Below are 18,593 nucleotides of genomic sequence, written 5' to 3'. Positions count from 1 at the left end.
TGTGCCCTTTCTGTGAATCAATTACTCCCAATTTCTACTTCCCAACTCTTGTCTGATAGCATCATAATTTTTTTTTCCCCAATTAAATATCTTCCCTTAGTAACTACTTCATTCCCTCTCCAAGGCTATGGTAAATATGAGGCAGTTGTGGTCACTGTCACCAAAGTGTTCTCCCACCGCGAGATTTGACACTTGTCCTGGCTCATTGCCAAGCACTAAATCCAAAATGGCGTCTCCCCTCATCGGCCTGTCTACATACTGAGTAAGGAAACCTACTGAACATAGCTGACAAAAATGGCTCCACCAAAATCATCTGCACTGAGAAGGTTCCAGTCACTATTGGGGGAAATTGAAGTCCCCCATAACAATAACCCTGCTACATCTGCATTTTTCCCAAGATCTGTCAGCCTATGAGTTCTTCAATCTCCCTACTGCTATTAGGGGGTCTGTAGAAAACCCCCGATGAGGTGGGCTCCCTTGCTGTTCCTAACTTGCACCCGTACTGACTCAGTAGACAAACCTTCCTCGACAACCTTCATTTCTGTAGCTGTGATGCATTGTCTGATTAGAAATGCTACATCGCTTCCTTTTTCCACCTTCCCTGTTCTTTTTAAACGTTCTAAACCCTGGAACATCTAGCAGTCATTCCTGCTTTTGTGAAACCCACGTCTCCCTTACAGCCGCAACGTCATCGTCCCAAGTACTGATTGATCCATGCTGTAAGTTCATCACTCCTATTTCTGACCCTCCTTGCGTTAAAGCAGACTTTAACCATTCCCTTTGTTTTATCACATGCAAAACCTTCCAAATAGATTCACTACGTCCTGTCACTGCCCCATCTACAACTAACCCCCTCTCAGATATGTAGCACTGGTTCCCAGCCCTTTGCCAAACTAGTATAAACCCTCCTGAACATAGTTGGTAGCTTTAGCTGGGTTTGACTGAGGAGGAGAAAAGGATGATTTGGTTGCTATGTTCAGCTTTTCCTACTTAGCTGTGGCTTTGTGATTGGCTGTGATCGATTTTCCTATCTATGCATAATTGAACAAATATACTGTTTGTGTTTGACAAGTCAGTGAGTATGACATTCATTTCCTCATGCACTGCAGGCGTAGGTAAGAATTTTAATAATATAAATACTTTGGGAACATTTAAATAATCATGGCTTACTTGGTACATCTTTTAAAGCAAAGCTTCATCGTAGAAGAAGAGTTAGCGAATTGTCTTACTGTGTTCCTTTTGATGATCAGTATCCCCATATGTCACTCTGCCAACCCATCACCTGAAAGCACAGTGGTTTAGTATCAACACAATGAAAATGGATTCAAGTTAGATTTAAAATCACATTGTGTGCTTCATATATGTCTGCCTGATCGCTTGATGTATCTACTCGTTTAATTGGGAATATTAAAAAAATGATGTGTCCTCATTGACCCTGAAAGCTCTTCTGGAATGTGTTTTTTATTCATATCACTACCCCTACCCCTGCTCCGACCCCCAAACTACCCCCCCCCCTCCATTTTATTAAATAGTGCCATGTGACATACCATTATCTAGTAGACAAGCTAGCTGTGAGAAGCATAGTACTTAAGAGAGGAAACACAGTGATTTTAACCTTTGGCTCTCATTGGTAATGAAAACAGGAAATTGTAAATATTAATCAGTCAATGCTTAAGCAACAATTTAAGATAATCCTTTGATTTTATTTTAAATTCCAGATTTCAATCATTTTTGGTTTTCTGTTTGAGTAGTGGGTGGCACAGTGGTTAGCACTGCTGCCTCACAGCGCCAGAGACCTGGGTTCAATTCCCGACTCAGGTGACTGACTGTGTGGAGTTTGCACGTTCTCCCCGTGTCTGCGTGGGTTTCCTCCGGGTGCTCCAATTTCCTCCCACAGTCCAAAGATGTGCAGGTCAGGTGAATTGGCCCTCCTAAATTGCCTGTAGTGTTAGGTAAAGGGGTAAATGTAGGGGAATGGGTGGGTTGCGCTTCGGCGGGTCGGTGTGGACTTGTTGGGCCGAAGGGCCTGTTTCCACACTGTAAGTAATCTAATCTATCTAAACTAATCTATCCTGTGCTTCTGAGTTCTGCTTTGGTTCAGTTGTGAAACATTGTGCATGTAACAAATTAATAATGTTCTGACCTTTTAGAAAAACAACAATGAAGGTGGTTAGGGACATTACAAAGCTATAAGCATCTCGGAAGGGGTTTGGATAACTGCAAAAGAGCATAGCTCAAATTACGTCGATCAGGTGTCCTCAAAGATGTTTGAGTTTTGGAAAATCTAATTATCTCCTTTGTGATTTTCCCTTTCTCAGTCCATCCAACTACCCTTGTTCAACATGATACTTCCCCAATAATTTACACTACTTGGTATGTTTTCAGTGGTAACTACCAATGACTCATTTTAATTCTGCTGTTGGACTGCTACAGGTTGCACTATACTGCCTGTTCCAGCCTCTCTCTGCCTCCTTATCTATATGCTTTTTGCTCTTTTACCCCAGCCTACCTCTGTGTACTCCTACCCCACAACAACAAACTTTCTCTTTTTAAATTTTATTGGAAGTTTGTATCTTCTGTTATTTTCCCATGTGGTATTAAATTACTTGATGCAGAAGGTGTTTTTGTTTTTCTAAAAAGTGATTTTGATGCTAGAACAAGCTTCTCATGGTGTTTGCTGATGTGGAATCATTGTATTCTTAAAAACAACTGTTTATGAACACTTAATACCTCACATATATTTTGTTTTAAAAGGACCTGTTCAAAATTGCATCCTTACTTTTAGGGGAGTAATAATTCAAGGTGCTCTTCTAACTGTTAATGATTGACGAACAATCTGTTAATACATCCTCCATTTGCACTGTTATCTTTAGGTTTCTGTTTACATTTAAAACAATAGGATTTGTAAGTATTTAAAACCTTTTAGAAACATTGACATCTCCTGTTTCCCAGTTAAATTAATGCAAAATACCCACCTGTAATTTCATCCATGACCTTGTCCTACCCTTTTTATTCACTCTTCTCAAATTGCACATTCCCTCTGATCCTGACCTTCTGTATCGTTTTCCCCACTCTTAGCAACTAATTTTGCTGCTAAAACCTTCAGCCAGACCAGTCCTTTTTGAAGCATTCTAAAACTATTTGGCTTAACTTTAACTCCTTCAATTCCACATTGCTGCCTTTCAAATTTGGCACCAAATCTGTCTGTCTGTGAAGCATTTTGAGATATCAGCAATTGTACGGTTACTACTAAGAGTTATGTCTAGCTTTATAGTTACATCCCCAAATCTTACTGGCTTTGAAACGACTTGTCTCACCTTGTCACTAAAATATTGAGTTTTCCTTCTTTCTCATATATCTGCTATATGGCATTCACCTGTCCTGTACTTCCATCTGTTCTCGGGTTCAATTTTAATTGAAATTAAGTCATCTAAATTTTTTGCCCTGTGGAATTGAAGAATTTACAAAAGAGACAAGCTGGTTATATTTCTTCAGTATTGACAGCAGCTTTAACATCTCATTTTACCAGCATATCAACCCCCCTAGTCTGGGTTTGCCCAATCTTGAGTGTGCAGGTAGGCTGGATTTGGCTCCCTGTTGTCTGTGCAAAAATTACATGTGCTATCCATTCTGCTGTCTTCTGCACTATATCTTGGATTCCTGCTTTCCCTGTACTAGTCTGACTTCTTCCCTCCCCACTGTAAATTCAAACTAAGGCTCACGTTCTCTCCAGAGCAATAAAAAATATCGTGCCTAATCTATGGTCCTGATGCCTCTGCCCTAAACTCAACTTGTCTCCCTCAACCTCAAATTTTCCATAGATCTTGCTAGACGAGGACATCACTGATAAAGCCAGTGTTCACTGCGTGTTCTTGGTCACATTTTGTGATGTGGTGAACATGTTCTTCTGCCATTTAGTCTTATGTTCTTCAAAATACTTGCATGTATTGCTATGCTGAGTTAGGATATCCGACTTAAAAAGATCTGTGGTATTCAGTTATGTTAGTGATTCGTGCCTACAGGCTTCAGTTGGCAGTTTAAACCTGCTCTGAAAGGCAGTCCCACACAATTACCTGACAGTTGTTGGATCAGAGACTACAGTTTTCCAAAACACACACTCAGGACAATTCCTCATTCTACTCTGAGACTTCAGTTGTTCTCCATTACGTTGATTATATTTTAACATGACTGGTGACTGTCATCACCCCTCATCCCCAAATAAGACTGTTCAAGACTTTAACCTCATTCTTCATCCTCATCCTAATCCTCCTTTCTCACTCTCCTCCTTCAGTGCATTGTTTGTGTGAGCTTAGAAATATACCAGAATATTCTTGTGTACTTCAGGAAGTTAGATATGCTACGTTTTTGAGAAGAGAATTGCCATTCTCTGATCCAGATTATAATGAGATGATTTACAAATTTTACAGATATCTCTTTGGTGATCTCTATATTTGTTCACAGAATCTTAGAATTGTTACAGTCCAGGAGGACACTGTTCACCCCCATCCTGTCTGCACTGGCTCTCTTGAGAATTTTGACTTATTGCCAATCTGCTGTCTTTTCCTGGTAATCTTACACATTAGGTGATTATTTTAATTAAATGCCTCGATTGAACCTCCACCACAGTAGATAAGCTGTGCATTCCACACCGTAACCATTTGACTTTGGAAAAGCCCTTTCTCATCTTGCCTTTGTTCCTTTTGCATAATACGGTAAAACTGCCTCATAGTTCTTGATCATCTTTGATTGAGAACCATTTCTTCCTGAATACTCTGACCAGATTTCTCATGATTTTGAAAACTATCAAATTCATCTCTGCCTTCTCTCCAAAGAGAAGGTCTCAACTTCACTAATCTGAAGTTTCTTCTCCCTGGAGCCATCCTCCTAGAGCTTTCTGCATTCTCTCTGATGTATTCACAAGTTTTCATAGAAGTGGTGCCCAGAACTGTACGCAGTGTCCAAGTTGAAGCCTAAGGACTTTCACTAGAAACCTTCCTCTAGCCTGAAAAATACCTGTTAACCGTTACTTTGTTTTCAACACCTCAGCCATCGACATTGCTACTGTCCCTTTTATTCCATGACCCGTAGCTTTCCTCATAAGTCTGTTGTGTGGTAGTGCATCAAATGCCTTTTTAAAATCTATATGTATGCCTCATCAACTCTCTCTGTTAATGTTTTAAAAAAGACTCCCAAGTTAATTGGATGCAATTTTCCCTTCAGCGAATCCATTTGACTATTCTGAATTAGCCCATGTTTTTCCATGTGACTATTAAACCTATCCAAAATAATTGTTTCGAGAAGTTTTTGCACAGCTGAAGTTAAATCAACTGATAGGTAATTGCTGTGGCTACGTTTGCAGCCTTTTTGAACAAGAGCATATTGTTTGCAAATCTCCAATCCTCTGAAAACACTCCTGAATCCAGGGAAGATAGACTAGCAATATTCTTTGTCTGCTTTCCACAAGCATTGTAATGTTCTCATTAAACAAAAATATCACCCTTGTTTTTTCTTCCCTTCCCTTTCTTTCTGAAATCCTAGTCCTTCCCTTATTTCAACAAGATTTGTTGTCATAAAAGCGTCATAATCTCACATGGTAGTCTGTGATAGTAACTCCCCAATCTTTATTAAATTATACTGTATGATTTCACATGCATACATTGTAACCCTGATTTACTTATTTACTTTCTCCCATGCTCTAATTCAATCCATAATTTTTATAACTCATGTTGAATGTTATGGCTCCTGTTTTTCCTGTTGACAAAATTTTGAAAAGATTTTAACATTTTTAATTTTTTTTCACCTTTAAGGTATCCTACCTTCATAGATGCACTCCGTGATCTTGATGATGCCTTGTCTATGTGCTTCCTATTTGCCACATTCCCTCGCACGGGTAAATGTCACGTACATACAATTCAGTTATGTCGGCGCCTATCTGTGGAGTTTATGAATTTTGTTATTGCCTCCAGGTCACTTCGAAAGGTAAGTCTCAGCTAATCTGATATTATGAAATAATTTCCAGAAATGTAGGCATGGAGAAAGAGGGGTTGTTATGTTTAGCATGATGGTGGGGTTATTGATTTTTATTTTTGGAACTTTTGCTGCCAGTATAAACTACAAGAAGTGGTAATGTACATGTTTCCCAGATCTACAACATTAAAATGCAGTGAGAGTTTGAAACCATGCAAATTGTATGTTATATGGGTGGATTGGTTCTGGAGAAGTATTTGGGTCACGATTATTAGCAATCATGTGAGGTATTGCTGCGGAGAGCGAGAGTATTGACAGAAAGCCACTCAAAATACTCCTGGAAAGTTTTTGCTAAATCAGTCTTTGCTACTATGATTCTGAATGTCAGTTTCAAACAATAATGCTGGAAAAGCTGAAAGACTTTATTTGTTCATATTTTATCATATTTACATTAAGGTTATTTTGATAAATTACAGATTTATCAGCTAACAATTCAGTGCATTGATAATTGAATTGAATTGCATTGATGATTAGAGTACTATTCATACGGTTATGAATAACAACATGATCCTCAGAAAAATCTGAGGTGCTTGTTAGATTTGATAGCAATACAAAAATAACAAAGTAAGTGTCGCCAGTTTTCGATCTATTTTGGGCAGATAAATGGCAAAAAGAGATTTATCATTGTGTAAAGACAGCAGTGTTAAGTCCTGAATTGTCCATTATGATGAAGAAACCTAAAGAACTACCACCAGAATTTTAGGCCCAATAGAAACCAGGAATATTGCATTTTTATCTGTTGCTTTTCATGCAATCTCAGGATGACCCAAAAAAGGGCATTGGTTAATGAATGCCAGTTAAAACCATAGACTATAAGAATACAGGAGTTAGGTGGCTCAGTACTTAGTCTTTAGATTGTTGTATTATTATTCTCTTTGCCTTGCGCAAAAACAAACCTTGCACTAGAAAAGGGCAATAGGACTGATACCAAGAATATGAGAGTAAGGGTTTGATTAAAGAACTGAAAAGGTTTGAAGCAGAGGAAAGGTGTGGATAGTATACTCTTTGAACGTGTCTTTTCCCCTCCTGTCTGTGTAAACTAATTAAAACACCTGATATTTCTTTCTGATTTTTCTCAAAACAGGTGTCACTGGGCGGCATGGTGGTTCAGTGGTTAGCACTGCTGCCTGATTCCGTTTTTGGGTGTCTGTCTGTATGGGGTTTTCACATTCTCTCCGGGTGCTGAGGTTTCCACCAACGGTCCAAAGATGTGCAGGTTAAATGAATTGGCAAGCTAAGTTGCCCTGTAGTGTCCAAAGAGTAGAGGCTAGGTGGATTAGCAGGGTTAAAGGAATAGAATCAGGCATCTAGTTCTGGGTGGAATGCCTTCAGAGGGTCGGTGGCAATTCAATGGGCCGAATGGAGATTGTAGGGATTCTGTGACCTGAAGACCTGTACTAGGATTAGATTAGATTTCCTAGAGTATGGAAGCGGGCCCTTTGGGCTTCACCAACCCTCTGAAGAGTAACCCACCTAGACCTATGCCCCCACCTTATATTTGCCCCTGACTAATGCACCTAACACTATGGGCAATATAGCATGGCCATTTCACTTGACCTGCACATCTTTGGACTGTGGGAGGAAAGCGGAGCGCCCGGAGGAAACCCATACATTGTATTGTCTCCAGATATCATAGAATAGTTTCTGCCTTCTTCATAATAGTCCCCATGGCACTGTTATGAGAAACTGAGAGCCTCCATTAGAAATGCTGTGGAAATTTGGTCATTAGACTAGCCTGAGGATCACTCTCAGAAAAGATTTACAAGGATGTTGCCAGGTTTGGAAGATTTGAGCTATAGGGAGAGGTTGAATAAGCTAGGGCTTTTTCTCTGGAGCATCGGAGGCTGACTAGTGACCTTGTAGAGATTTATAAAATTATGAGGGGCATGGATAGGATAAGTAGACAAAGTCTTTTCCCTGGGGTGGGAGAGTCCAGAACTAGAGGGCATAGGTTTAGGGTGAGAGGGGAAAGACATATAAAAGAGACCTAAGTGGCAACTTTTTCACGCAGAGGGTGGTACGTGTATGGAATGAGCGGCCAGAGGAAGTGGTAGAGGCTGGTACAATTGCACCATTTAAAAGGTTTCTGATTGGGTATATGAATAGGAACGCTTTGGGTGGATGTGGGACAGGTGCTGGCAATGGGACTGGATTGGGTTGGTATATCTCGTCGACATGGACAAGTTGGACCAAAGGGTCTGTTTCCATGCTGTACATCTCTATGACTGTATGACTCTTGCAGGAGTAATTTAGCTAACATTGTGTGAATGTGTTGATCATTCAGACCCACTTGGTATAGGTGAATAGCAGGTGCTCACTGTGTAGATTCTAATTTACCTGGGTCTTTGTTTCATAAGGTTGTTGCATGTGGAACTGTAACTCAGAATCTGAATTCAAGTATAGCATGGTGAAATAAGCCACTGTGCTCTTTTGTTCATGATAGCTATGAAACCATAAGCAGCAAATAGTCAATGCCTTCAGAAGGTAAGGAAATTGGCAGAAGAATTCAAATAAAGTGGGGTTGATGGGCACTCCCATTGCTTCAAATTAGGAAGCTCTTAATCTATAACAACAGAATTTAACACCAATAGACTGGCAGCCAATTAGTTAGCTAGCAGTCTCCTGAAATTGGAAGATTAAAGAGACGTAATAGAATCTGAGGATTGTTATATGCAAGTTATAGAAAATAAAGTTTTTTGGGTTGGGCTATTTTTACTGGAGCATAGGAAGTTGAGGGGTGAACTTGTAGAAGTTTATAAAATCATGAGGGACATAGATAAGGATCATTTCCTTAAGGTGAGGAAATTCAAAACTAGGGGCATATTTTTAAGGTATTTTTAAAAGTACATGAGGGGCAACCTTTTTAAGAGTGTGATTTGTATGTAGAATGAACAGCCAGAGGAAGTGGTGGATGTTGGTACCGTTACAATGTTTCGAAGATATTTGATAACTCCATGAAAAGGAAGTGTTTAGAGGGATATGGCCCAAACTAGGTGGGACTAGTTTAGCTTGGGAATACAATTAGCGTGGACTAGTTGGACCAAAGGGTCTGTTTCCATGCTGTTTGAATCTATAAGCAGCTGCAATGTTATGTGCACTGAAACACCATGGAAATGATTTACTAATAGAAGTTGTGCTGTGTTCTTCTGAGTCCAATGAATTGATACTTCATATGTTTTTTGCAAATTAAAATTATATGTTGGTGGTATAGTTTATTATACTTTTAAGAAATAATTGTCCAAATTTAATTGCATAACAAACATTTACTGCATAATACATTTTAAAAAGCTGTTGTAAATCATTTACACTGCTCTTTTTTGTTTACTGAGACAACCTCTTTTTATCCTTTTGGTTTAAATTAATGGATTATAATTTTTTTACTAGGTATTCTTATCTATCAAAGGAATTTATTATCAGGCTGAAATTCTTGGTCAACTGATAACTTGGATTGTGCCCTATACGTTTGCACATGATGTAAGTATTTAGACTGCAGTCTGGCAGATTGCATTTTTGCTGTTCAGTAGTGTGTAATGACCCTTTAAAACAGTAGTGAGTGAATATGCTGAAATATAGTGTGTATTGTTTCAGGTAGCTTGTGTTATTGTTGGCTGGCTGTCTCTAGAATGATTATTTTCAAATGTTTGTCAGTATTTCACTATTAGCCATTGAATTGACCTTTAAATTTCATAATATTGCAATAACTTTCCAATAGCCCCAGAAAACTATTTTGAGGGAAAAGAATTGGGGTAGTTACATAGTGGCAAAGAGCTGGAGAAATATCTTTGTTAGCATTCGTACCACCTCAAAATGTAACGTTTCATCCCAACTCAATTTTTTTTTAAGGGAACATGTTTGCCTGCACCAACAGTGCATCTCATGATTAAGTCCTGCTCATTTTAAACAAGAATTAAGCCAATGCTGCTGTTTTGTAGAAAATTAATCTTTGTATGTTTAGATGTGGAATTTGGAAGGAAGTGCTCCTTCAAGTCAGTTTTGTCATCATGGCAGGTTCAGGTTTCAAAACATAATTGTGGATTACTTCACACGCTATACTAAAGCACAAGTCAGTCCGACTTCAGAAACACAGGCTGACTAGATAACAATTGTTTGGCATTCTAATGCTAAAGTTACAAGATTGCCAGGAGTCAAAGCTTGCTCACAATGTTGAAGTGAAGTTCAGATTTGGTTGCAATCATAGAATTTTACTGGAGACTGGTTGCTTATAAATCATCCACGAGCTATCTGAAATGACTAATCAGTCTCATTCCCTTTCCTCCAAATATGTTTAACTGGCAATGCTGGGCATTGTGGCCATTCGCTGCACCTCTTCCAACCTAAGCTATTTTCTTTTGAATTTTAATACAAAACAAATACAGCTATTTAGTGATTTGACGCCTCAGATATAGTTTTAAATTAGTGAATGTCCTGACTGACTGACTGTTTGTTTGTTTGAGATTGAGAAACACTATAACAGCTCATCATATTTAAGTGATTGCTCCTGGTCAACAGTAATCTCCAAGTTTGCTTTGGAAATGAGGACAAACCGACAGATCCACGTAAAGTTGAATGAATGGAAAAAGTCTGGTTATTTTATTTAACGCCAACTTATTACAAGCATAAATGTTTTGACACTTTTGTTCTCCAACTGTGCAGAAACATTAAGTGTATCTTTGCTTGTATGTGAAGGCTGAAGCATTCAAACTGCACTGTATTAATATTGCTTCTGCTGCTGCTCAGCTATTTTTATGGCAGCCAACAAGTGCAGGAAAGGTGCTGACTAATGGATTTCTTTTGATTCGGGGAAAACTGGTCTCCCCACAGATTTGCAGATATGCTGACAGTGGGCTGAGTTGAAGTTCATCCAAGCCTTCGTCATCTAGATACAAATGCTACACAATATCTTGAACATTTTCTTTGTATTAAGACTGACATTTGTATGTAGTAAAAATATCCTTCAGTTGTTTTATCAGGAATTTGGGATACCAGGTTGGCCTTCAAAGTATGAGCAAATTTGTGAAGGTAACTAAAGGTGGTCTTAACCAAGAAATATTGTAATAATAAAATTGATCAGAATGTTTTCTTTCCTTTGTAAAATGGATTATATTAGTTTTTATATATTTGAAATCTGTTAGTTGTAATATAGGATTTTTGTAGTTTAACAGCATGGACATCAATGGGTTTTACTTTAAATGAAATATTTCTCTAAAACCATTGTCAAATGTAATTCTTGTGTTGCATTCCTCGGTGTGTTGGACAGCTACAAGGCTCAGGCCACCTCTTGCCTATCATTTGTTTAGCCAACTGCAATGCTGTAGGCGTTTTTTTAATATTTTAAAAGCTTTCATTTACTGAAAAGAGTCCCTTGTAACATTGGTATGGGCACTGCAGCTGGCTTCTAGCAATAAAGCCTCCATTATGCCTGGTGGTAGATGAACAAAGAACTTAGCAATTCCTTTTATTCATTGTTTGAATGGTCCCATATGAAAATCATGTGATATTTCTTAACTTTGGCACTGCTGTTCCAAAAATGGGCTGTGTGAATCTGGCAGCTTAGCTTACAGTGATGGGGTCTTGAGTTCAGTTTGGTAGATGGGAACTACAGTAGAAATAGTAGTACATGTTGGAAGAAATACATAAAGCATAGTATCCTTTTTTAGGAGATTGGACTGCACTGCTCTTTTAAAACTATTACCACTAACTGAATCAGTAGTTCATGAGAATGTAATACTTGCTTGTTAAATGGTTAATCACAATTCTCACGTTTTGATAGAGGTTTGTCTGCCATCAGGCTGACTCTATCTCCAGGTCACAGAATGATGGACTGAACTACTCATGATCTCATTCTCCCAGTGGACTAAAGAAATGTCCCTTATACGTGCCAACAGTTTTGAATTATGAGGGAGCACTATTGATAATGTGCTCTCTACACCACAGCTCTATGCTGATTTTACTATCATTGAAGAAAAAGACACACAGAAAATTGAAAAGTGTGCCATCATAAATTGCAGCAACTGTTTGCAGCAGCCAAGTTTGAAAGTGAACAGTTCTGAAATCGTTAAAACCGTGCCAGATAGGTTGGTGTCATTTGGCAAGATTGAAAAATAATGCTAGTTAGAAGTAAAGATGTTCCAAGTTGTTAATGCCCTATATAATGAAATGCTTACTATAATTACAAAACTGTAAAATAGTAACCAACCAATTTTCTGCTTTTCTTTTAATAACAGTACATGCTAATCTTGTGTTGTTCACTGGTAGACTGGAATCTGGAGTACTGTTCTGATATTTAGCTATTAATCTACCACTGTTCAATGCTGACCAAGCAAATTATTCAGGTAGATCCTTGCGCTCCTGCTTTGGATGTCTTGCTGATTTCATGTATTGTTCAAACTACATACAGCTTAACGTTATAAAGAAAACCCCTTTTGATTTAGATTTTGTAGTTCCCAAGTGGAGCAAAGCATAATTTTCTTTAAACAGATACTTTCATTTAAAAGGCTTCTGTGTGTCCAGATTTAAGTCATACAATTCAATTAAATCTTCTTTAAGTTTTAAAATTGTGTTTTTCAGCATCCCACAGATGTGGACTATAGAGTGATGGCAACATTCACAGAGTTTTTCACAACCCTTCTTGGATTTGTCAACTTTAGACTGTACCAGAGCCTCAATCTTCTTTATCCCCCAAAGGTAGATTAAATTTATTTGACAGAAGTCTAATCTTTGAAAGTGACCCAGAGGTGATTTGCACCTTCATATTTGTAATATATATCTGAACGATCTGATTTCAATTATATATGTTCATCTTCCCTCTTCAGTTTTTGTGCAACTGTATCTTTTCTGTTCTCTTTGGTTTGTAGGCCAAGTCTGATGGGAAAGCATATTTAGGACAGTGAAAGTATTAATGACTGAACAGCCTGTTGTGTTAAATCATTGATCATCATCAAAAGTACAAAGTAATTTTATTGTTTCAATAACTTGAATTCCACAGTGGTAATGTTTCTGCTGAATTAATGTTTCAACAGGTGTTAAGTAATTAAACAGAAGTCGTTTACTCAGAAATGATAAGAACTTTTCTAAATCAACAAAGGCCAAAGTTCTACCTTTTTGCACATGCAGTGGTTATCCACTTAGTCTTGTTCATAATGACAGTACAGTGGTATTCAATGCTGGAATAGTTCTTTAAAAGTGAGAAGGGAATGCGGTGTGATTGTTTTTCTAACATTGTACATTTTTTTCAAGCATAAACACTTTTGGAATGTTCAATATGGTTGAAATGTTTGCTAGGTACATTCCACGCCCTGAGAAAGCTAGTGGGCAATCATCTAGCAAAACTCTTCCAGCACTGCCCTTCAGTTGGTTACTGATAGACAAATGAGTAGTGTTGCCTGAAAAGTAAGGGAATCTCCCTGTGGAAAATGCTTGTTTTTTTTTCACAAACCTGTTTGATAACCAACTACATGAGCATGAAACAAAGTTGGTGCTTTGTAAAACCAGCTGTTGAAGCAAACTGTTTGACCTGGTATGGCAAAAGTGCTTTGCTTTGTTTTTGCATTGAGCTGTTGGATAGCACATACAAACACTGTTGAAACATGTTGCATTTCTTTCAGCCCCCTTGTTGGATATATGCACATATCATCCCTTCTTTCACTTCCATTTGTGACCTTTTGAATTATGAGCTGTTTAAATGCATAAATTCATAAAATGCCATTGTTGATATTTCATTAGGTCATGAGTGAGAACTGTGAGTCTTTAACTATTGAGATTTGTTTCTTTTAAAAATACATTTTTGGGGGAAAAATGCTGTCTAATTTGTGCAGCATTCAAAATACTGGACAGGATTTAATACGTAGCTTCCATATTTGCAAAATCATTCATCTATAATTTATGGACTACATATTTTTACTGTGTAAAAATGTGAATTCAGAAATAAAGTTATCAAAATGTGTTTGGTTATTGCTAAGATCCAGACAAGTTAAATAATTTAAAGATGGGAAGTAAAATAAATCTGATCTGGTTCATCAAAATGTCAAGTTGCTATCTCAGTTTGGGAAACTAATCACTGAAGACCAAAATTGACAAATGTCCAAAACATTGTAAGTTGTGTAATATAATGAAATATTTGTATGATTAGCAAACCTTTTCTCTTTGCTATAAAATGGATATGTTCTACATATATGCTTTTTTTAATTCTCTGTCCTGTTATGTAGCCATTTTAATGTGCGATTATATTCACTCTGTTTTAGAGTCTTCCCATAAAGTGGTTACTTTATGGTTCCCATTTTGTGGTTACTGGTTGTTTTGCTGTGCCTGTATTTCTTGCGTACTGCAGCCCATATTGTAGCTACTGTTGTGATTGACAACAGATTTATGGATTGAGAAGTTTGGAGGATTCTTTTCCATTTTATTTCACAAAACTAACTAAACTGAAAATTTATCTTCAGCTTGAAAACAATGCTGAAGAAAGTGACCTGAAGCAAGACAATGAAGAGAAATATGCAATGGATTCTGAAAGTTATATGGAGGTAAGTGGTGAACCTGGCTGAAGTCTGACTTTCAGAAAAAAATTGCTATTTTATTCAAAGCACTGATGTTGATTTTGTGATTTACTTAGAAACTGGCTGCGCTGGGTGCAAGTTTAGCTCGTGTGATATCCTCAAGTGAAGAGGATGATGTGGTACCTGATGAGTTCCCTGCAGAAGAAGTAAGTATAAACCAGTATAGTTCGCCATTATTGAACAAAGTGTTTTTTCAGTGAAAAAGAAAACTCCTTTGCTCAGTTAAATTTTAAATATTTTGGTGTTTGATTTGCTCTCTGCCTCATTAAATTATCATGACAGAAGATTGGGCAGCTTAGTACAAGCAGAACTGTTTCCTGGACGACCATAAGAACTATCTATCAAATTCTACAGTTGTAGCTCAGATCCTTTTTTTATATACCATTGCAGTCAGACAATTATTTACATCCATGGAGTTAATTATCACTATTATCAAGAGGACATTGAAAATAGTAAATATAGGGTCTTGGTTGTTGAAGTTGGAAGCCTTCACCCAGTAATGATTCTCTAAATTGCCAAAATGCATCAATTGCATGCTGAAAGTAAAAAACCTGATACTAGCTATAAAATATGAATGCACCATAGAGCAATGAACACAGAATTTAATCAGCTTAGAGTTACTCTATTTGAATTTTTCTCCATCTAGCTTTTCAACAATATCTTACACAGTACCTAAATTTACTTGGAGTGGACTGCTGATTGTGATACTGTTGGATCAAGACAGAATTAACTTAAACTTGTCTTTCTTGAAAGTTTACAAGTGTAAATTAAAAGAAAACTTTTAGTACTTCAGACTTTCAAAGTCTATGGGCTTGTATCTACAAAAGTTAATTCTTGAGACTCGCATACAAGTCGTTACCACTTGGGTAAGGAATCATCAAAAAGTCTAACCTTTTCTAGAAGTCCATTTTAGTAAAAATAAATTGTTTAATTTCCCAAGGCACACAAACATAACTTAATATTGCACAAATAAACATTGTTACTCCCAAAATAGCACTTGAAAAAATAATTTTTTATTGCGCCATATCCTTTGCGACCTTGTGACATTTTTGAATGATTTACAAAACCACCGAGATTGGCCTCTCTTTGAAGACTTATGAGCTTTCAGGTTTTAGTTTGTTTTTGTGCACTCAACCAGATTGTCCATTAAAAACTTGCTTTCAGCGTATGTTTAATCTTCCCTTAGTATTCTGTTAGCTCACGTTGATGCATTTGTATGTTGTTACTAAGGAAAGGAATGTTAAGCCAATGTCAAATTAAGTTGGCAGGTTGATTTGTTAATAACACAGTAAAATACAGTTTTCAAACTTAGTTTGGAAGTTAGTATTTATGGGACAAATATGTGAACAATGAAATATAAAGCAGTACTTTCTACCTACAGAAACTTAATAGATTTGTGTACCTCTTTTGGTTTTTATAAGTGCATGTCTGTCTGATTAAAACTGAATGTTTGCCAGGTTATAGAGGCAGTTTTTCATTTGTGAGTATGAGGTTATTCTCAGTGGCAAAATAATATGGTACACTGGAGTAACTTCTATAATTTATTCAGGAAAACGCAGTACTGCTTGAAGAGAGGCAAAAAGAACAACAAATGCTAGAAAAACAGAAGAAGTTGTTTGAGGGGTTAAAGTTTTTCTTAAACAGAGAAGTTCCACGTGAATCACTGGCATTTGTCATAAGGTATGTTACTAGTTCTATTGTATGTGATCAATTTTTAATCCTTCAACCCATTCAGTTGTTTCTGATGGTGTCAACTTGTTGCTTCTGGGATACAGTTTGTACCTCACAACCATTATTCATTTGTCAATTCCATTGGTTATCTGACTGACTGAGGTTGACTGACCATGAGGCCAAACCAATTCTGTTCTCACTGATGTATGCACATTTTCACCTCCTCTTTATCCCCTAAATGTAGCTACTTGGTGCATCAACTGATACATTGAACCTCGTATCTTCAAGTCTAAGAGGTTTTGCTAATTGTCTGATAAAGTTGGTCAACATAATAATTGATGACTGATGAAATTAGTAAAAAAAAAAGCAATCAAATGCTTTTCTATCCTTTTTGTCCTCTGGCAATGAATTTTGTGAAGGAACAGTTTCACAATCTGACCAATTTCACTTGAGTGTGATTCCAGAGACACTGAATATCAATAAGCTATTTGATTATATATAGGAGAACATATGGAGCCCACCTCTTCTTGCTCAGTATTCACGTGCATAATTTGCAGGGGAATGACTCAGTAGCAACAGGTTGGAGTGGGAACTGTGGCTGACATTTCACTCTGTTCTAAATGTATTTATTCATTACTTTGAAGAACTGTTTTAGGGAGAAAATAACTTTTGAACCACTTTAAAACTTTTTTTTAGGTGTTTTGGAGGCAAGGTATCATGGGATAAGTCACTTTGTATAGGTGCGACCTATCCTGTAACAGATGATACCATTACTCATCAGATTGTGGACAGGCCAAATCTGGATAAGCAGTTTATTAACAGGTATGACTTCATGTAAACTGAAATGCTAGGTCCCGTAAGTATGAGTTTGCTTTTCTTATCGGTGTTGACTTCTACTTCCATTATATCTGAAAACAAACAATTAATTCAGTGTCCTCCATTTCTTGCTTTAAGAACCTGAGCACAAAATACTGTAGCTGTTAGAAATCTAAAATAAAATAGTTCATGATCATGGCACAGACTTGCATTCTTGAACAGCAAGACCATGTTAACCTATTCCATTTCTGCTTTCCACTTGTTAGTCACATATTTTAGACATTGGCTGCATGCCCAAAACACACAATCCAGTTAAGAGCAAGTTATTTCTTTACCCACCTAACCTTGCTCCGGATGAAATGCAATAAATGATCTTGGTTTAGGTTCTTTTTTCACGTTGAAGTCAGGGTGAAAGGGAAGGCTAGTAGGTATAGGGAATGCTGGATGACTGAGGAAATTCAGAGTTTGGTTAAGAAAAAGAAGGAAGCATATGTCAGGTATAGACAGGATAGATCGAGTGATTCCTTAGAATATAAAGAAAATAGGAGTATACTTAAGAGGGAAATCAGGAGGGCTAAACGGGGACATGAGATAGCTTTGCAAATAGAATTAAGGAGAATCCAACGAATTTTTACAAATATATTATGGACAAAAGGGTAACTAGGGAGAGAATAAGGCCCCTCAAAGATTGGCAAGGTGGCCTTTGTGTGGAGCCACAGAAAATGGGGGAGATACTAAATGAACATTTTGCATTAGTATTTACTGTGGAAAAGGATATGGAAGATATAGACTGTAGGGAAATAGATGGTGACATCTTGCAAAATGTCCAGATTACAGAGGAGAAAGTGCTGGATGTCTTGAAATGGGTAAAGGTGGATAAATCCTCAGGACCTGATCAGGTGTACCCAAGAACTCTGTGGGAAGGTAGAGAAGTGATTGCTGGGCCTCTTGCTGAGATATTTGTATCATCGATAGTCACAGGTGAGGTGCCTGAAGACTGGAGGTTGGCAAACGTGGTGCGACCCATTAAGAAGGGCGGTAAAGACAAGCCAGGGAACTATAGACTGGTGAGCCTGACCTCGGTGGTGGGCAAGTTGTTGGAGGGAATCCTGAGGGACAGGGTGTACATGTATTTGGAAAGGCAGGGACTGATTCGGGACAGTCAACATGGCTTTGTGTGTGGGAAATCATGTCTCACAAACTTGATTGAGTTTTTTGAAGAAGTAGATGTGATTTATATGGACTTCAGTAAGGCGTTCGACAAGGTTCCCCATGGGAGACTGATTAGCAAGGTTAGATTTCATGAAATACAGGGAGAACTAGCCATTTGGATACAGAATTGGCTCAAAGTTAGAAGACAGAGGGTGGTGATGGAGGGTTGTTTTTCAGACTGGAGGCCTGTGACCAGTGGAGTGCCACAAGAATCAGTGCTGAGCCCTCTACTTTTTGTCATTTACATAAATGATTTGGATGTGAGCATAAGAGGTACGGTTAGTAAGTTTGCAGATGACACCAAAATTGGAGGTG

The 18,593-nt window shown here is 37.7% G+C and overlaps 1 protein-coding gene across 1 annotated transcript in view; it reads left to right on the top strand.

The window, feature by feature from the left end:
* pes (pescadillo) overlaps positions 1-18,593 on the top strand; it is a 53,834-nt gene that overhangs the window by 21,655 nt on the left and 13,586 nt on the right. The window contains exons 5-11 of the mRNA XM_072588084.1: positions 5,808-5,979; positions 9,412-9,501; positions 12,595-12,711; positions 14,466-14,546; positions 14,636-14,725; positions 16,129-16,259; positions 16,947-17,072. Of these exons, the coding sequence (XP_072444185.1) occupies positions 5,808-5,979; positions 9,412-9,501; positions 12,595-12,711; positions 14,466-14,546; positions 14,636-14,725; positions 16,129-16,259; positions 16,947-17,072 (807 nt within the window). The remainder of the gene's footprint in view (positions 1-5,807; positions 5,980-9,411; positions 9,502-12,594; positions 12,712-14,465; positions 14,547-14,635; positions 14,726-16,128; positions 16,260-16,946; positions 17,073-18,593) is intronic.

Source organism: Chiloscyllium punctatum, chromosome 17 (assembly GCF_047496795.1).
Source record: "Chiloscyllium punctatum isolate Juve2018m chromosome 17, sChiPun1.3, whole genome shotgun sequence".
Taxonomy (NCBI): Eukaryota; Metazoa; Chordata; class Chondrichthyes; order Orectolobiformes; family Hemiscylliidae; genus Chiloscyllium; species Chiloscyllium punctatum.
This window is presented reverse-complemented; position numbering and strand designations above follow the sequence as displayed.